The sequence below is a fragment of the Vanessa cardui genome, chromosome 10, assembly GCF_905220365.1.
Source record: "Vanessa cardui chromosome 10, ilVanCard2.1, whole genome shotgun sequence".
Lineage (NCBI taxonomy): Eukaryota > Metazoa > Arthropoda > Insecta > Lepidoptera > Nymphalidae > Vanessa > Vanessa cardui.
This window is the reverse complement of record NC_061132.1, coordinates 1,039,830-1,056,259: the sequence shown is the minus strand read 5'-3', so window position 1 is coordinate 1,056,259 and position 16,430 is coordinate 1,039,830. Positions and strand designations below refer to the sequence as shown.

Sequence of the window (16,430 nt, the reverse complement as noted above, 5' to 3'; positions counted from 1 at the left end):
TATTTTAAAACAGGATATATCAAATATATGTTTAGTTTAATTATAAGCGTGAACAATTCCTAATATATTGTCTTGCATAATTAAAACGCCATATTGTAGTACTATCCAACGCTATAATAAACCAACTTGTTTCAATAAATGCATACAAATTAGACAAATTAATAATGTTTTACCAAACGTTTTTTTTTTAAATTTAAGAATAATGGGCACTGCAATTAATCTGTTCTATTTTAAGGCTTTATAGTGATTACTATTAGTTGAAGTAAATTGACAAGTTAGGGCTTTATATGGATTGAAATACAGTGTTAATGTTGATTAATTTGTTTTATTTATTGACCCCTTATGAACTATTTATAGTTATACTAGTAGTTGCCCTCGGCTTCGCTCTCATTTTGAGTCTATGTCCTTTATTGGAGTTCAAGTTTGTTTCATTCCAAATTTCATCAAATTCGGTTTAGCGGTTTAATCGTGAAAGAGTGACGCACAGACAGAGTTACGTTTACGTTGTAATATTAATATAGACCTTTGATCTCCCAATACAATCCAGATATTTATTAACACTATAACAGTTGTGTTAATAAGTCAATAGTTTATGAGCTTTAGATAATGCAAACATACCCATCATTAAATAAAATATGACTAAGCCACATTTTTATACTGATATTTTAACAGTAATAATAGGCATTTTAGTCCCCAAGGTTGGTGGCGCATTGATGTTGTAAGGAATAGTTAATATTTCCAACAGCGTTATTGCCTATGCGTGATAGTGACCACTTACCATCATGTGGCCCATATGCTCGTCCGCCAACCTATTCCATAAAAAAAGACTACAGTTATCAGACTGCCCGTACACGCTTTTATATTGCTATATGAATTTATCCTGCGCTATAACGATGTATTGTTTAAGCAGGCAATAAAGTTTGTCAATAAATAAGAATGTGACCGTGTCTCGTAATACAAGTTGAAACTACGTGGCCACAGTGACCTAGGTTGCAGTGGCAGGCAAATGTGGGCAAGATACCGTTTGCGAGGCCCTTTTTTACAGTACTCTGATCCCAATGTTATGTTGTACTTTTTTAAATTTCGGGCGCGAAACCCTTTGCGCCGCGAGGCCGTGGGTGGTGGCCCACACCGCCCACGTCTTACGCCGCCTGCTAGGTAGAAATCTTTACGGAAGATCGTGGTTTCGAATCTGGACAAGTATCGTTTTAAAATTTTTGAGTTCATAATTGTACTCGCTCTTATGTTTCATGGATGGATGGACGAAATGGACGAAACTGTGACGATGGCAAAGATCACATTTATATTTAAAAACTGGCATTTGATTAACGGAATTATTTCTTAAACGGTCATCTTGTTAAACTATTTATTCCCTCTGTGACATCCATTTCCATACAACGAAAATATTTGGCAAAAACATTCCTTTAGCTCACGTGTAGGTTAATGTGGTCGATAAAGTTCTAGGGTTGGAAGTCGGAACATTCCCGTGCCGTGGAAAGCTTGTAAATCTGTTAATCTTGGGTATGAACTCTTTCCACTTGAGTCAGATTTGCCATCCCATCGGAATATGAAAGTGAGGAAATAGAGACGGCTCATTTATTTGAACTCACATTGTGTTCTATAATGTTTTTGCGTGGTTGACTGAAGTCTCTTGGGATTAGCCGCCATGACCAATCTTGCTCAAGACGACATTATCATTATTAAGTCTTTAATTGCTCCAAATGTTTTTTCGTGTGCCTTAATATGGAAGCCTACAAATTTCAAGTATAAACTTGATTGCATGTATCTCTATGAGCAATGACACCACCTATTATCAGGCGGATTATCTCCTTAAGTGCCTTCACACTTATCCATGACTAGAGGTCGCCCGCGGCTTCGCTCCTGTTTTACGGTGTTAGTTGTCATGTATCAGGAAAGTAGCCTTTGTCCTTTCTTGGAATCCAAGTTTACTTCATACCAAATTTCGTCAAATTCGGTTCAGCGGTTTGGTCGTGAAAGAGCGACAGACTCTTTACTTTTACATTCATATTTACATTATAATGTTTATACAAAAGAATATAAAAAATAATTCCATCAATGCTGATATACATACTATTAATACAAGAAATAAGAATAAACTTGTAACCCCCAGTTTCCGTTTGCATACGGTAAACAGAACAATTTTGGGCAATGGTATACGCATAGGTATATAATAAGATACCGGAAAATATTATCAATTTACCTACCAATCTCTAAATTTGAAAGATTATTAAGACTAAATTAATAAATAAATCTTATTATTCATTAAAAGAGTACTTTTTAGAAAGAAACGCTTGGAGTTAGGCTCGGGTTCCATCATAGGACACTAATTACTGTAAATTGCACATTTACAACAGCACTGTAAATCTGTTTATTTAAAAAGAGCAACTATGCGAGTTTCTTGCCGTTTCTTCTTGCTAGAAGGTGCTTTCCGAAACGGCGGTAGTATTTAATTGTTGACGATTCAAAAACGCTTCATTGTGAAGTTTACTTGAATAAAATTGATTTGATTTGATCATAATAAAGATTAATATAGATGAATGGACCGAACTAAAAGCAAGCTGTCACAAATGAAACAAAATAGTTACATAACAATCGTTTAATATAAATACATAATTATTTAAATACACGTGTGACACGAAAAGTTTTCAGAAAAGTACGTCTATAAGTACAAAATTATATAACACTAAAAACATCTGAACATGAAGACAATCTTATAATTTTATAGATAAGTATATTATTTCACAGCTCGATATACAATCTCACCCTGTGCGAGGGTATTGACATTTACTTGGAAGATGTGTAAATTGAAAAGAGTCGAGAATACAAGTGCTTAAGCCTAGATATTGAAAAAAAAAACAGTTAATTCGATACTTTTTTCATAGACTTCTGAATGTATAGTGTGTAGTTTTAGACAGCTTGTAAACTACAATATAATTTTTTTTGCTTTTCACTCAAATCTATTCACTCAATATAATTCAATCTTTATTTATTCTATTTACAAATACGTTCATTTTCTCTTAATTATCTTACAGTTAACAGCCAACATTATGAATAGGTTTCAAGGTTCAACCGTGATAGAACCCTCTAGTACTGTAATTGCGGTTCGCGAATCGAAAATCTAAGACTGAAAATCGACTTGACAAAAGGGACCGAAAATAATGACCATACGTTTTAGATTTTCGACTAGGCAAATGGCAATCAGAGCATAGCATATAATTTGTAGCCGAGTCGGTAACAATATCGTATAAAACATTAATTTAGAACGTTGCAAGCGACGTCCTCGTCGTGCTGAGCGAGCGGGGTTCCGCTCGCAGTTCGTCGTTAGGAGCGATGTCGCTCGGTGCGGCGCAAGCGGATTTCGAGCGTGACGTGAGCGGCGAGCGCTGAGGCGAGGGCCAGGGCGAGCGCTGCCAGCTGCGTGCGCACGCAAAGCAGCGTCCGCGCCGCGCACGCCAGCGCCAGCCCGGCGTGCCGCGCCGACAGCGTGGCCGACCACGGCCCGCGCCATCCGCCGCCGCCGACGCATATACCCGACTGTGCGTGAATAATAAATAATATAGTATTTCGATTTAATCATCTGTCCCACCTTCATAGCGGCATTACTATTCATATTGGCTTGCTTTTACTTCAAATTAAATAACAATGCATATTGTAAACGGTAAACGAACGTGAATATGGGCCACCAGATATTAAATGAATACCATTGACATGCGTCCATTGACATTAGCTTTGTAAAAAATGCGCCACCAATCTTTGGAACTAAGATGCTATATCCCTTGTGCCTGTAGTTACCGAAACACAACAATAGTATTCCTGTTTGGCAGCAAAATTTCTACAACTAAGTGAATTTCTATTTTATTATATACTAGCGACCCGCTTCGGCTTCGCACGGGTGCAATGCTGGTAATAATTTTCTACAGAATTTGTAAATTTACGACAACACATTGGAAATATCTAAAAATATTATCAGTGTTTCTTTACAATATTGTCCATGTCTACTACAAACGCCTTCCTCTCGAAGCACTCTATCTATTAAAAAAAAAACCGCATTTAAAAGCCGAATTTTTGTAGTAAATATTGGCGAACCTGTAATACATCCCACAAAGCGGCACAGGCGCCCCACGCTGCAGCAGCAACGGCGGGGAGGGCCAGATCACTTCTCTCAGCACGCCAACGTAGTAGCGCGAGGAGCAGCGAAGCGTGCGCTGCAGCGCCTCCCGCTGCGAGAGCCACTCGCCGGCCACGCGCCGCCGCCATGCTCAGAGTCGCAGCCGCGAGAGCCTGCAGCGCTCCAGCGCCGCACAGCGCTCGCCACGCACCGGTCCACCCGCCGACACACACACCGTACCACTAATAGGTATAGACAAAAAAGTAATGGTATAAATACTTAATTTAACAAAACGATAGTATATTGCATTGTATTTATATTGTTAGCATATTTATTTTAATATGATCATCAGCATAAATAATTCGATTTAAATAGTTGTTACAATTTGCATTGATTGTCAACATCCGGTTTTGACTAAATTGTTTTTTAAAATGGATCGAAACCGGATGTTGCTACAGTCGAAGGAGGGGCGTGTAAACATTAAATACTAGGAGTAAGCCTAGAAATGGTCATTCTTACTTTAATCGTCGAATAGGCAGGATCGTAAACCACTTCAGGAGAGATAAAGTATTGATTGTGAGGAGAGTTTTTGTATTATTCCAACAATATTCACCTTAATATATGACGTATAGATAAATCCCTGTTGAAGACCGATAAAGAGGCCCATTGGAGCTCCGAGTAATGCTCGAGGATCCTTGACAATGGAGCGAGCATCTGGAGGAGGAGCGGGTGTTGAGGCGGCGCCATACAGTCCAAGGCAGGCTGCTGCTAGTGCCAGTGTCGCCCATAGTGCAACAAGAATTCTACGACCTTCAGCGTTTAAAGAAGAACCCAACAAGAACTGAACACCAGGGCATCCAGCTGATCCACACGTTCTCTCCTAAAAGCAATTCATATTTCATTTCATTTATATATGTGTTTAGTTTATACAATATAAAATTAACTATCGTTTTCCAATTATTATAAAAAGGTAATAAGCACACACACGTTATCGTTGATTAAGTTATTGAATGTAATATGCAACATAGAACTGAAACATGTGTGTGTGTGTTTTTGGACTTGCACTTATCAACGAGACGCTTACCTCATAATCGTCATCCAAAGAGTATTCGTCAGACCATTTTACTGATGAATTATCGATTGATGTCGATATGAATTGCAGCGGCGTTAGATTTTCCGGCCAAATTATCAATGCTCCTCCAAGTAAGAGTGATCCAACGACAAGGCCTAAATCCTGTGCCGCGCGGAGAGCCCTCAACCCTCTACGTAAAGCTACTTTTCTTCTACATTCATCGCCAGCCGCCTGAGCTAAGGAGGTAGCTGACACTGATAAAGCTAGCGACATTGGAGACAGCGTTATGCCAGAAATCGCGTACAATGGCAGTAAAATTGACAGAGGCGTTGCTACAGTATGCGCTGTGAGGAGAATGCATACTAGAATATGTGCTGTTGTTATCACTATCCTCGTTCCTGATTTTTGTAGAATAAGGGGGGAAAAGGGTGCCACTATAGCGGCTGTTGTGTGCATAATCGCGAGAGGCATCGCTCCAGCCTCTGCGCCCGCGAAAGCCGTGAAAGGTAACAGGGCCGTCGAGCACAAGCCGCTGGCAACACACAGTAGAGTGAAACGAGTGACGAGAGGCTTCGGTATTTTCGGCGGCTGTCTCGTGATGAGGCGGCGCACGGATGCCGCTCCCACTGAGGAAGCAGCTGAGTCCCGTCGCCGGTTGGTCACAGCTACAGGAACCTTTATCGGTGCTTTCGACTTCCTCCATGGCCAATCTTTCTTGCATATCGTATTTACTGGTATCTGAAAAGAAATTTTAATTAATGAACGATGTTCCTATATAACGACTAAAAATCCTGTGCAACACATGGCTTAATCTAATGTGAATGCGAAACGGTTATTCATTTTACTAGCACACTTCTCTAGAATTCTATCGGTTCACATACTTTGAAATATTAACGCGGTTCCTTTTCTTATAATGCCATAAAAGTTACTGATATAAAAGTTGAGAAGCGTAGAAACTAAGAGTTAAAACTTCCATCTCATCAATTACGATTGAATATTGATCTCTCTGATTGAACCGAGATAGCTCAATTGTTAGAACGCGTGCATCTTAACTGATGATTGCGGGTTCAAATCCAGAAAAGCGTCACCGAATATTCATGTTCTTAATTTGTGTTTATAATTCATGTCGTGTTCGGTGTTGAAGGAAAACATCGTGAGGAAACCTGTTTATATAATTTCGTCATGATTCCGCCACATGTGTATTCCACCCGCATTGGAACAGCGTGATGAAATATGTTCCAAACCTTCCCCTCAAAGGGAGATGAGGTCTTACCCCAGCGGTGGGAAATTTCATTTTGATCTATATCGCAAATAGATATATTCATATTCTTGGGCAGATAGCATAGATAGGGTGAAGAACGGAAGGGGTATGTTATGCTTCAGTCTTATGTGATTCTACTATGTCGCTGTGTAAGACGAATTCGTGCTAAGTAGAATAACAAGGGCTGTTACCTGTGTTATGACAGTCCGGTGACGGTGTGGATCGGACACGGTCCGGGCCGCGGTCCGGATACTTTGCGGCCGCGTTCGCTCCGTCAGGTCCGGTAGGCTGCCCATACGACCATCCGACTCTTATCAACATCCGCTCATTTATTATTCTAGAACAAGAACAAAATAAGTTGCTGAGTTTCTCTTGTTATCACTCTCAGATGCGAGATATTTTTCACCAACGTAAGCCGGTGGCTGGTATATACATAACATATACATACATATTATATTTAAATGTTTAAAAATTATTAAAGTATGCGAAATTTTTATTTACTAGCACACTTCTGTATAAAAATATTTAAAAAAAATAAAGTCTCCTGTAAAATTTGGTTTTTGTCAGTTGCGCTAAAATGGCGGTAAAGGCTCGATATACCAAGAAATATCCTTTCAATTGAACAATCACCTATATTAATATTATAAATCTGAAATTATTTTTGCCTGTCTGTCGTCTTTCCTGACCAAATCGCTGAACCGAATTTAATGAAATTTCGATGAAAAATTTCATCAAAGGATAGGCTAGAATACTTTTTTCCTAATACATGACAACCAACGCAGGCTACCCTAAAACGCAGGCGACGCCGCGGGCGACTACTACTTTTCTATACAACTTTGAGTGGAGGGTACTTCAAAGTATTTTTGTAGTAGCTGGTCGATAATTCATAATAACTTTAATAGCTGCGTAATAATAAAGAGAAGCTACGCAAAGTCGCCGCGGGTGTTTTATTGATAGTGTCACGAGCTAAATTTATGACCAATAATGACTAAGTGTTATTTTCCTTTTTCTGATACATTTTCCTAATCTAAAGATTTTATAAATGGTGTTAAGACGTTTTATATTGAACCCAGGGCCGTATTTAGGGGAGGGCAACCGGGGCAACTGCCCTGGGGCCTCCACACTAGTGGGGGCCACAGTTTTCAGCAACTTAACAAGTACCAAGATATAGTCAAATTATAATAATGTTATTATTTAATATTTTAAAAGTTACCGATAGAAGTAAATAAATCATAGCTTACTTATTGAAATAAAAAAAGTAATTAATTCATCATAATATAATTATTAAGTTGTTCACGCTTCTGTTTGTCTAGGGCCCTCACTGCTTTGTGGCCCGGGGGCCTCCAGACCTTTAAATTCGACTCTGATTGAACCGTTGTAGTTTTTAAAGTGTGACGTCACACTATCGGTTTTAATTGGAATTGTTGTTTAATTTACATTAATATTATGAATGTGAAAGTAACTCTGCCTATCTTTCGCTCTTACACGATCAAACCGCAGAACCGAATTAGATGAAATTAGGTGTGAAGCAAACTTGAACTCCAAGGAGGGACATAGGTTACTTATTTCCCCTTATACATGACAGCCAGCACCTTAAAACGCCAGCGAAACTGCGGGCAATTACTAGTTGTTAATATATACTAATAATATAAATGGGAAAGTAACTTATTGTCTGCGTCTTTGCCTGCCTGTCTGTATGACATGCTTTCGTGGTAAGCTTAAACCCAAGCGTTGGGCCAGCATTAGGCAGTTTTAGATTTTTTTATCAGCTGATATATTCCTAACGGATTTCTTTTCCTGAGAAGTTACGTTGACCATCAATACGTAAATGAATACTTTCATATTAAACGAACATAGTTCCAGTCGCGGTTATAATTAGTTATCAAAATTCATCGTATGCAAACCTTGCTTTAATTACTTCAGCTAGGATCCAACTTCGTTCGTTCGTTCAAACGCAAACTACCCTGTTCAAGTTACCGCTGTATTTATAAAGAGAAACCTGTAATATCGTTTATCCGTGGATTTTTTATTAAATTAAGAATAATTGAAATTAAGTCCTTAAATATACATACATAAATATGAATTAAAAACAGTTACTGTATAAATCATCAAAACTAAACTTATAAAGTAAATATTAATCTAATCTAAATAGGCTATTTGACTGCTTTTTAAAATCAATTTTATATTATTTAGTAGAGGTTAAGAAACCCATTAAAAGTTTTTTTTATTTTTTATTTCTAGTACATATTTGTCGAAAAATATCATATTGAAAATTCCATATTTAAATAACGCGCGAAAACGCTACAACGTGGACAATATGGCGCTGCAATGGGGTCGATGACGTCACTTTGCTGTATTTTTATCTGTGGTACATATAGTACAAAGCAAGGCTTACAAGAAAGTGACTTCATCATAAGCCCGGCCAATCACGAGCGTTTTGTGTCACGTGACAAACGTTTGAAAAAAATCATTTTCATTTTTGAATAAATTATGTATTATTTTCAAGTTTCGTTAGTAAATAACCATTTTTAAACTCATAATATACACTGATTACAATAATTCACAATTTATTTTTCTCATTGTCAAATAGCCTATTATATACGCGTTAGTCGTAGTATTGACATAAAAAAATATATTTTCATATTTATTAAATAAAAATTGCATCGTGTAAATGTTAATGTGTTATAATGACATTAGTTACACAATATATTTTTTTAATTATTTTTATATCAGATTAATTGTTCACGTTGGCGTTAAGAGTGATTTGTATGTCGTGACAGCAAACAGTGTGATGTCTTATGCTTGTCTTCGGCATTTTCAACTTGCTACCTTACGGCCAATATTTGAGATCGTTAATTTAGTGGCGTTAAAGATAGCGATTGGAAATTACTTAATTACTTACATCAGTTTAAAAAATACCAACAAACTCTTCAAGTATTTGTAATGAAGATTATAAAGAATAAAATCTGCTTTACTTTTATCACCATCATCTTCAACTTTACGCTTTCGAGGGGTGGTTTAAAAAAGGTAGCCCAACTTCCCTGACAGAACTAAACTTTTACTGATAGCTGATGTAATATGGTGTAACTTAGGCTACAACAATACCTTATTTGTAAAATTCAACACGGCTAGTTTATAAAATCAAACTATAAACATATAACTTGGTAAGATTGTTTAATTTCTCGGTAACTAAAATAGTGCACATATTTTTACGATTTACACAAACTTCCACCAACCCGCATTGGAACATCGTGGTGGAATATGTTCTGAACCTTCTCCTTAAAGGGAGAGGAGGCCTTTAGCCCAGCGGTGGGAATTTACAGGCTGCTGTTGTTTTGTTTGTTGTTGTTGACACAAACTTACATATTACAGTAAAGTCGTGACTGTCGAACCCTTAGGCTGATTCCAAGTAGTTCTCATTCGCCAAGCGTCCTCAGTGTATGGTAAGGGTCTACGTACCAATTAGTAAGAATTTAATGGTAGTATTTGTTACAATGGTCATTTCTAATGGTGTGTGTTAGTGGTGGTAAGTTGTTATGAATTTTAATATATATCAAGTTTTTTGTGTTTGTTAATTTTAATTTAAAGCACGCAATCATATAACCAGTACCAGTACCAGTCATATAAGTTAATTTTAAAGAATAAAATAATTACTTTATATAGAAATAATCGAAAAAAAGTACAATATTCAAATTTCAAAGAAAACCCTGCATTTAGCATAGAGCGGTTATTTTAATATTATCTATAAACAGACAGTCCAATTTTATTAGACGTGTAGAAGATGGCATCGTATCTTATATATTTCTCGTACCTGTTACTGGGTGGTAAGTAATTGCGATTCTCAGCGTAAAATAATGAGCGATGATCAATAAAAGATATTATAACAACTGGTCATATTATAACAACTGGTCATCATTGTATGCTTTGAATCAATGGAATTTAGGCTATGCCTTAGTAAACATGGAAGACAGGAAAGAAGCTAAAAGTTACAATAGACTGGGGTGGATTAAGGGGAGGGCAAACGGGTCCCTACAATAGAGGTTACGTAGAAGTAAAGAATTTTAATGTAATTAAAGGTAATCAATATACTAACTGGTTATTAAAATATTTAATGCTTTTAAAAATAAATCTAATAATTTTATATTTTGATATCTGAATACAGTTAAATGATAGCACTTAATGGTGATAATTAATTAATTACAAACAAACTTTACTGACAGAAATGAAATTCTCAAATTTAAATTATGAAAAAATAACGTTGCCCTCCTCCAATTTGAGGCAACAGATACGTGGGGGACGTTTCTGTTGCCTCAAATTCTTAAAACCTCTAAATACAGTTCTGAAATGGTCTGTTTAAAGAAAATATTCAAGTATATATGTATACGATTATAGAAAAAAGATCTGTAAATAACACTAAATCCACGCCTAACAGATATTATAAAATAAAAATCAGTAAAGTAATAAATAAAAGTTTGATCAGCAACGAGCAACGTTAATCATCTTTATAAGCGAAATTTGATTCATTAAACTCGATTAGTTCGGCGATGAGATTTATGCTTCGTTAATTTTTTTGTTTCAACCTTTGAAATTTTGAACGTTGAATTAATGGGCTTAAAATCAAACAAAGTTGTGGAATATTTTGTGCTGAATTAATTTGCACAATTACATCAATTTAGAGTCTAAACTATTTTCGTCATTTTCCTCTTGTTTTATTTAATCTATTGTATATAAACTAACTGTGTACAATGCTGAAAAAATGTGTATACATAAGATTAAATCGAAATTAGTAAAATATAGGGGTCAATTAAATTTAGCTTCGTTACATGATTGCGAAAAATCACATCTGTAATACGTAGATAGTAAATTACTCGATGTAATAAAAATATAGATGATTTAGTTGCGTTTCAGTATTTTTCAAAGAACTTAATCATTTTAATATATGTAGGTATATTATGACTTTCATCGTTTCATCTATTCAGTGAACGTGTATAGAATATTTTCGTATATAACGCAGCCGAGTTCTATTATTTAATACTTGGTGAATTACTTTTATTCAAACTCGTCAGGTATCTAATGATTATTAAACCAACAAAACAAATATTAAATTATAATAACATATTCCTTCAATTCAGTTTGATAAAGTAAGTCCGTGTTTAGACCTAGAGTCGGATTTAAAGGTCTGGAGGCCCTGGGGCCACAAAGCAGTGGAGGCCCTAGACCAACAGGAACGTGGAGATCCTAATAATTATATCATGGATTAATGGATTAGCTTAAGCTTTTATTAATTTGAATCAGTAAGTATTTCTTGACTGCTATCTAAAACTTTTAAAATATTATTTATTTATTTATTTCATTTATGTACCAACAGAATATACAGAGAATTATATACATTAAAAATGTGTACATAGGGATAACTTATCTCTAACAAGAGATCTCTTCCAGAAACCCTGAATCTAGTGGAGATTATTTGTAGTACAGATTTATGGTGTAGGTACAATATCAATTAGTTTTATATTATAAAATTCAAGTAGACTTAACGATAAATTAATATATTACACACTAAATACAAATAAATACAATAATATATACCTATATATACATATACACATATATATATATATATATATATATATATATATATATATTATTATTATATACATATATATACATTCAACGTACATAGATACAAAAAAAAAATATATATAAATACATACATATAAAATAAATTAAACTTAAGTGGAAAGAAAGTGTTGCTTGACTCTGATTTTAAACGAATTTATCGTAACATTATTATAGAAAATATTATCGGGAAGAGAGTTCCATAGGCGAGCGGCAACAACGGAAAACGAGTTACCATAGGAAGTAGTATTAAAAAATGGTACCTCAAGAGTTTTCGACGCCACACATGCGCGTACTGGTCTTTCACGAGCAGGACAGAACAGAAAACGCTCATGTAGGTAATCAGGGCTACCATGTTTTAATATTTTAAAAAGAAGCGATAAAATGTGCAAGCTCCGGCGAAGTCGGATAGGAAGCCACTTTAACTGACGTCGATATTGAGAAATGTGATCAAATTTGTGCAGACCGTAAATGAAACGAATGCACAAATTTTGAAGTCTATCTAGTTTGTCAAGCAGCTCATCATTCGCATCAAGATAGCAAACATCAGCGTAGTCCAGGATGGGAAGAAGAAGGGATTGTGCAAGTAAAATTTTTGTTTTGAAAGGAAGGAAGTTCTGCAAACGTTTTAGAGAATGCAGAGAGAAATGGACACGTTTACTGACTTCGTTAACCTGAGCTCTCCATGATAAATTGCAATCTATAACTAGCCCCAGATTACAAGCTTGGTCACTATATGCAATTTTAGTTCCACCATAGACAATTGATGGTACAATATCCCAATTAATCTTGCTACGTAACTGTCTGGTACCTATTATCAGTGCCTTCGACTTCAAGGGATTAACAAGAAGCCCAAAGGATGCAGCCCAGTTCTTAATTTTTGCAAGATCATAATTGATATCATGTATGGTCGAACACAGATTTGATAAGGTGGCGTGTCTATAAAGTTGTAAATCGTCTGCATAGAGATGGTAGTGAGAAGAAATAACTTTGGTAATTTCATTAATGAAGATTGAAAACAGAAGAGGAGAAAGTACGCCGCCTTGCGGAACGCCAGCAGAGAGATCAGCCCAGTCCGAGGAAGCCTCATCAGACTTTACCATCTGCCGACGACCACGAAGATAAGATTCGAACCAATCAATCACAGGCTGAGCAAAGTTAAGTGAGCGAAGGATACCAAGCAATACATCAAAGTCAACTGAATTAAAGGCATTGCTAAAATCGAGCAAAATGAGAATAGTAAACTCAAGTAAGTAGTAAGATTATTATAATTTGACTATATCTCGGTATTTGTTAACTCACTGAAAATTTTTATGGTCCCCATTTATGTGGAGGCCCCGGGGCAGTTGCCCCGGTTGCCCTTCCCTAAATCCGGCCCTGTTTAGACCCAATAAATAATAATACCTATTTACTTCCAGGAAGGATACATTACATTACACACATAATTGTATTTAACTAATATGACTGTATTTTTTAAATGTTGTAAAAGAGTAAATACTGTGTTACTCTCCGGTTCTTCTCGGTAGAATCTACTTTCCGAATTAGTGGTAGCTTCACTTAATTGTTAAATGAAGATTCAAAAGTGCTTGTAAAAGCCTGTTTAACTTGAATAAAGTTCATTTCGATTTTGATTTTGACACAATAAGTATTTACAAATTATTATTTCTCAAGGTAAAGATGGAGAGACTTTAAGGTTTAGTAATTATATTACAAAATTGATGACCATCATATGGTAGCAAGTGATGGTCAGTGTATTAAAAAAAAACAGGTTGACTAATATGCCTTTTTCTTCAATTTCAAAAGAAGCACTTATATACTATGAATAGGAATGCATATTGTAGGTATCGATTGTTTTTTTATGTACTTCGGTCAATTTATTAACATTTTTCATAAGAAATTCTAAGAAATATTTTATTCTATTTGATTAAACAAAGAAAAACGTATGATTCAAACAAATTGGTTAAATGACATCAACAGATGAAACAGACAAAGTTCGTATTTGTTAAATTGGTCGAATTATCAATAGTTAAAGATTAGCAATATTGTCATAGCGTTTTCTTTAAGGTAATTATAAAAGACGTTAATAATTTAACTAATATAAAAATTGACTCAATGTATATCAACAATATTTGTAAAAATCTGAACGAGGTATCGATTTTTGCGAAGCTTGTGTATTTATCCTTTATTCGTACTTTTATACACAATTATATATTAAATAGATATGTATTATAAAATTCAGTACTCACATATAAATCGCCTTGGTCGAAATCCATTTCAAGTCACATACAGAATAATTTCTCGTACACTGTATAATATATTTATAATAATTCTCGTCATATATATCACTGTGGTCTCTTAAACTATTAGATATGTCCGGGCATTAAGGATATGTTACTATATGGATAATATATGACATTGAATACGTTTTCCTTTATTCATATCATCGTTAGCGGGTGTCCCTGATAGGAACATTAACGTACTGGCTATGAAAGCAAACCAAGCGATGTCGGGTGACTATAACTTTCATGTTTTCTCCGGATATATAAATTTCAATTCGATTATAAAATATGAGTTTGAAATAAATCGCTGTGAGCATTATTGTTTTCTTTTTCGCTAATATTTACATAACTAATTGTTGCTATATCATTCATATATAGTTTTAACGGATTTAAATCGCGTATATTAATTATTTTTATCATCCCGAAGTTACGAGCACTTTACAGCGTTCGTGGTCAGGGGTCGACTGACGAACGCTGTAAATTTCAATGTGTAATAATCGCGAAAATCTAAGACAACATTATCATTCATATAATTTGCTCAGTATGTAATCTGTATGTCATAGATCCTATCTGTATATAAGAGTTTTCTTTATCGACTCATAAGTAGTGTAATACTCCAAATCATCTTTTCGAGAGAAAATAATTCTTAAGATCAATTATTGGACATAAGGCTGTGTATTATTGGACATTTAAGGAATATTTTTAAGTAATATACCTGCCAAGTTGGTTTGAAATTTGAATTAGCATTTTAAATATTTATGAGATAAATTACCGACCAGTTAATTTTAAGCTAATTACTGTTTTATAGAGCACTTTGAGCATTTTTCTGATGAAATAAACACCCAGTGATCTGAAGTGAATATACCTTGAAGCACAAATGCTTCGTCAAATAATTCACACAAGACAAATAAGATCATTATAATATTGTAAAATAAGAAACTTTAATCTTACGATAAATTAATATACCTAATTTATTATCCTGAAATTCACACTATCGATGGTCACATTACTTATCTGGGTGCCAGGGGAGATGGCTGGTCTGTTTGCGCATGCGCTTTCGAGGGCGACAACCAGACGAATTGGGCAACAAGAATACATTAAAAATGAGAGTAACATGTTAGTCTCGACTCTTGAACATCCATTCAAAGGCTGTCCAATTTTACTTGGAATAGGAACAAAGACTATTGTGTTTCCAAACTATATCTTTATAACATACAGATATAGTACTGTTCGGACTATCTAAGAATTTAGAGATTTTTGTTTGGTAATGACGAGGCGTGCTGAGGAATATATATTTTCGTTCACGGTGTTGCTGGCCCCGTCTTTATCTTGTCTAATCGACCCGTCCGAATTTTATCAATCTAAAATACAAAACGTTGTATATGCTTAAGGTTAAACAAATACATCGCATTGAAAACGCAGTATTTTAAATACTATTCTAATTATTATACATTATTGTATTAATGTTGAGTTTAGTAATCAATAATAATTTTGTATTAAACTTTTTATTGATTTAAAGAGACGCGTGATTGTTAATGGTTGATGACGTTACACTTTGAACAAATTCTCTCGTGATTTGTCACGTGCTATTGACGTCAAGCGATATCATTCATTTAAATTAACCTTTTTTATATAGCAGGTATCGATTAATTTGATTTTTTTATCTGATACAAGATAAGATATCTCTGTATCTTATTTCTAAGTGCCTGCCAATTTTTTATAATTTTACTAAGTTTACGATGGAATGAGTTATTGCTATCTAATTATTATCAGGCGTAATTTAATACTTGAGTTAAAGTTAATTGTAAGTTTGTTTTAGTTAGTTTCAAATTTAAACAACGGTCTTTGTTAAGAATATATAAAAAGTGAAGATGCTCCTTGACATGTTATGTTACTATGAGACGGCCATCTTCACCATGGGTGCAGCAGCTACGCAAAATAAATTATAGTGCACGAAGCTTGGTGCATGTGTCCTTTGTTATCTATTCTATATTATTATTATAAATGTGAAAATAACTCTGTTTGTCTGTCTGTCATTCTTTCACGGCCAAACCGTGGAACCGATACAAT

The 16,430-nt window shown here is 35.1% G+C and overlaps 1 protein-coding gene across 1 annotated transcript; it reads right to left on the bottom strand.

Moving 5' to 3' along the window:
* Positions 1–2,656: 2,656 nt before the first annotated feature.
* LOC124533290 lies at positions 2,657–14,796 on the bottom strand. The gene is made up of 6 exons (XM_047108503.1): positions 14,328–14,796; positions 6,654–6,799; positions 5,214–5,939; positions 4,743–5,009; positions 4,108–4,371; positions 2,657–3,555 (listed from the first exon to the last, which is right to left on the bottom strand). The coding sequence occupies exons 2-6, from the start codon at positions 6,756–6,758 to the stop codon at positions 3,343–3,345; spliced, it is 1,575 nt and encodes a 524-aa protein (XP_046964459.1). The 5' UTR covers positions 6,759–6,799; positions 14,328–14,796; the 3' UTR covers positions 2,657–3,342.
* Positions 14,797–16,430: the final 1,634 nt, after the last annotated feature.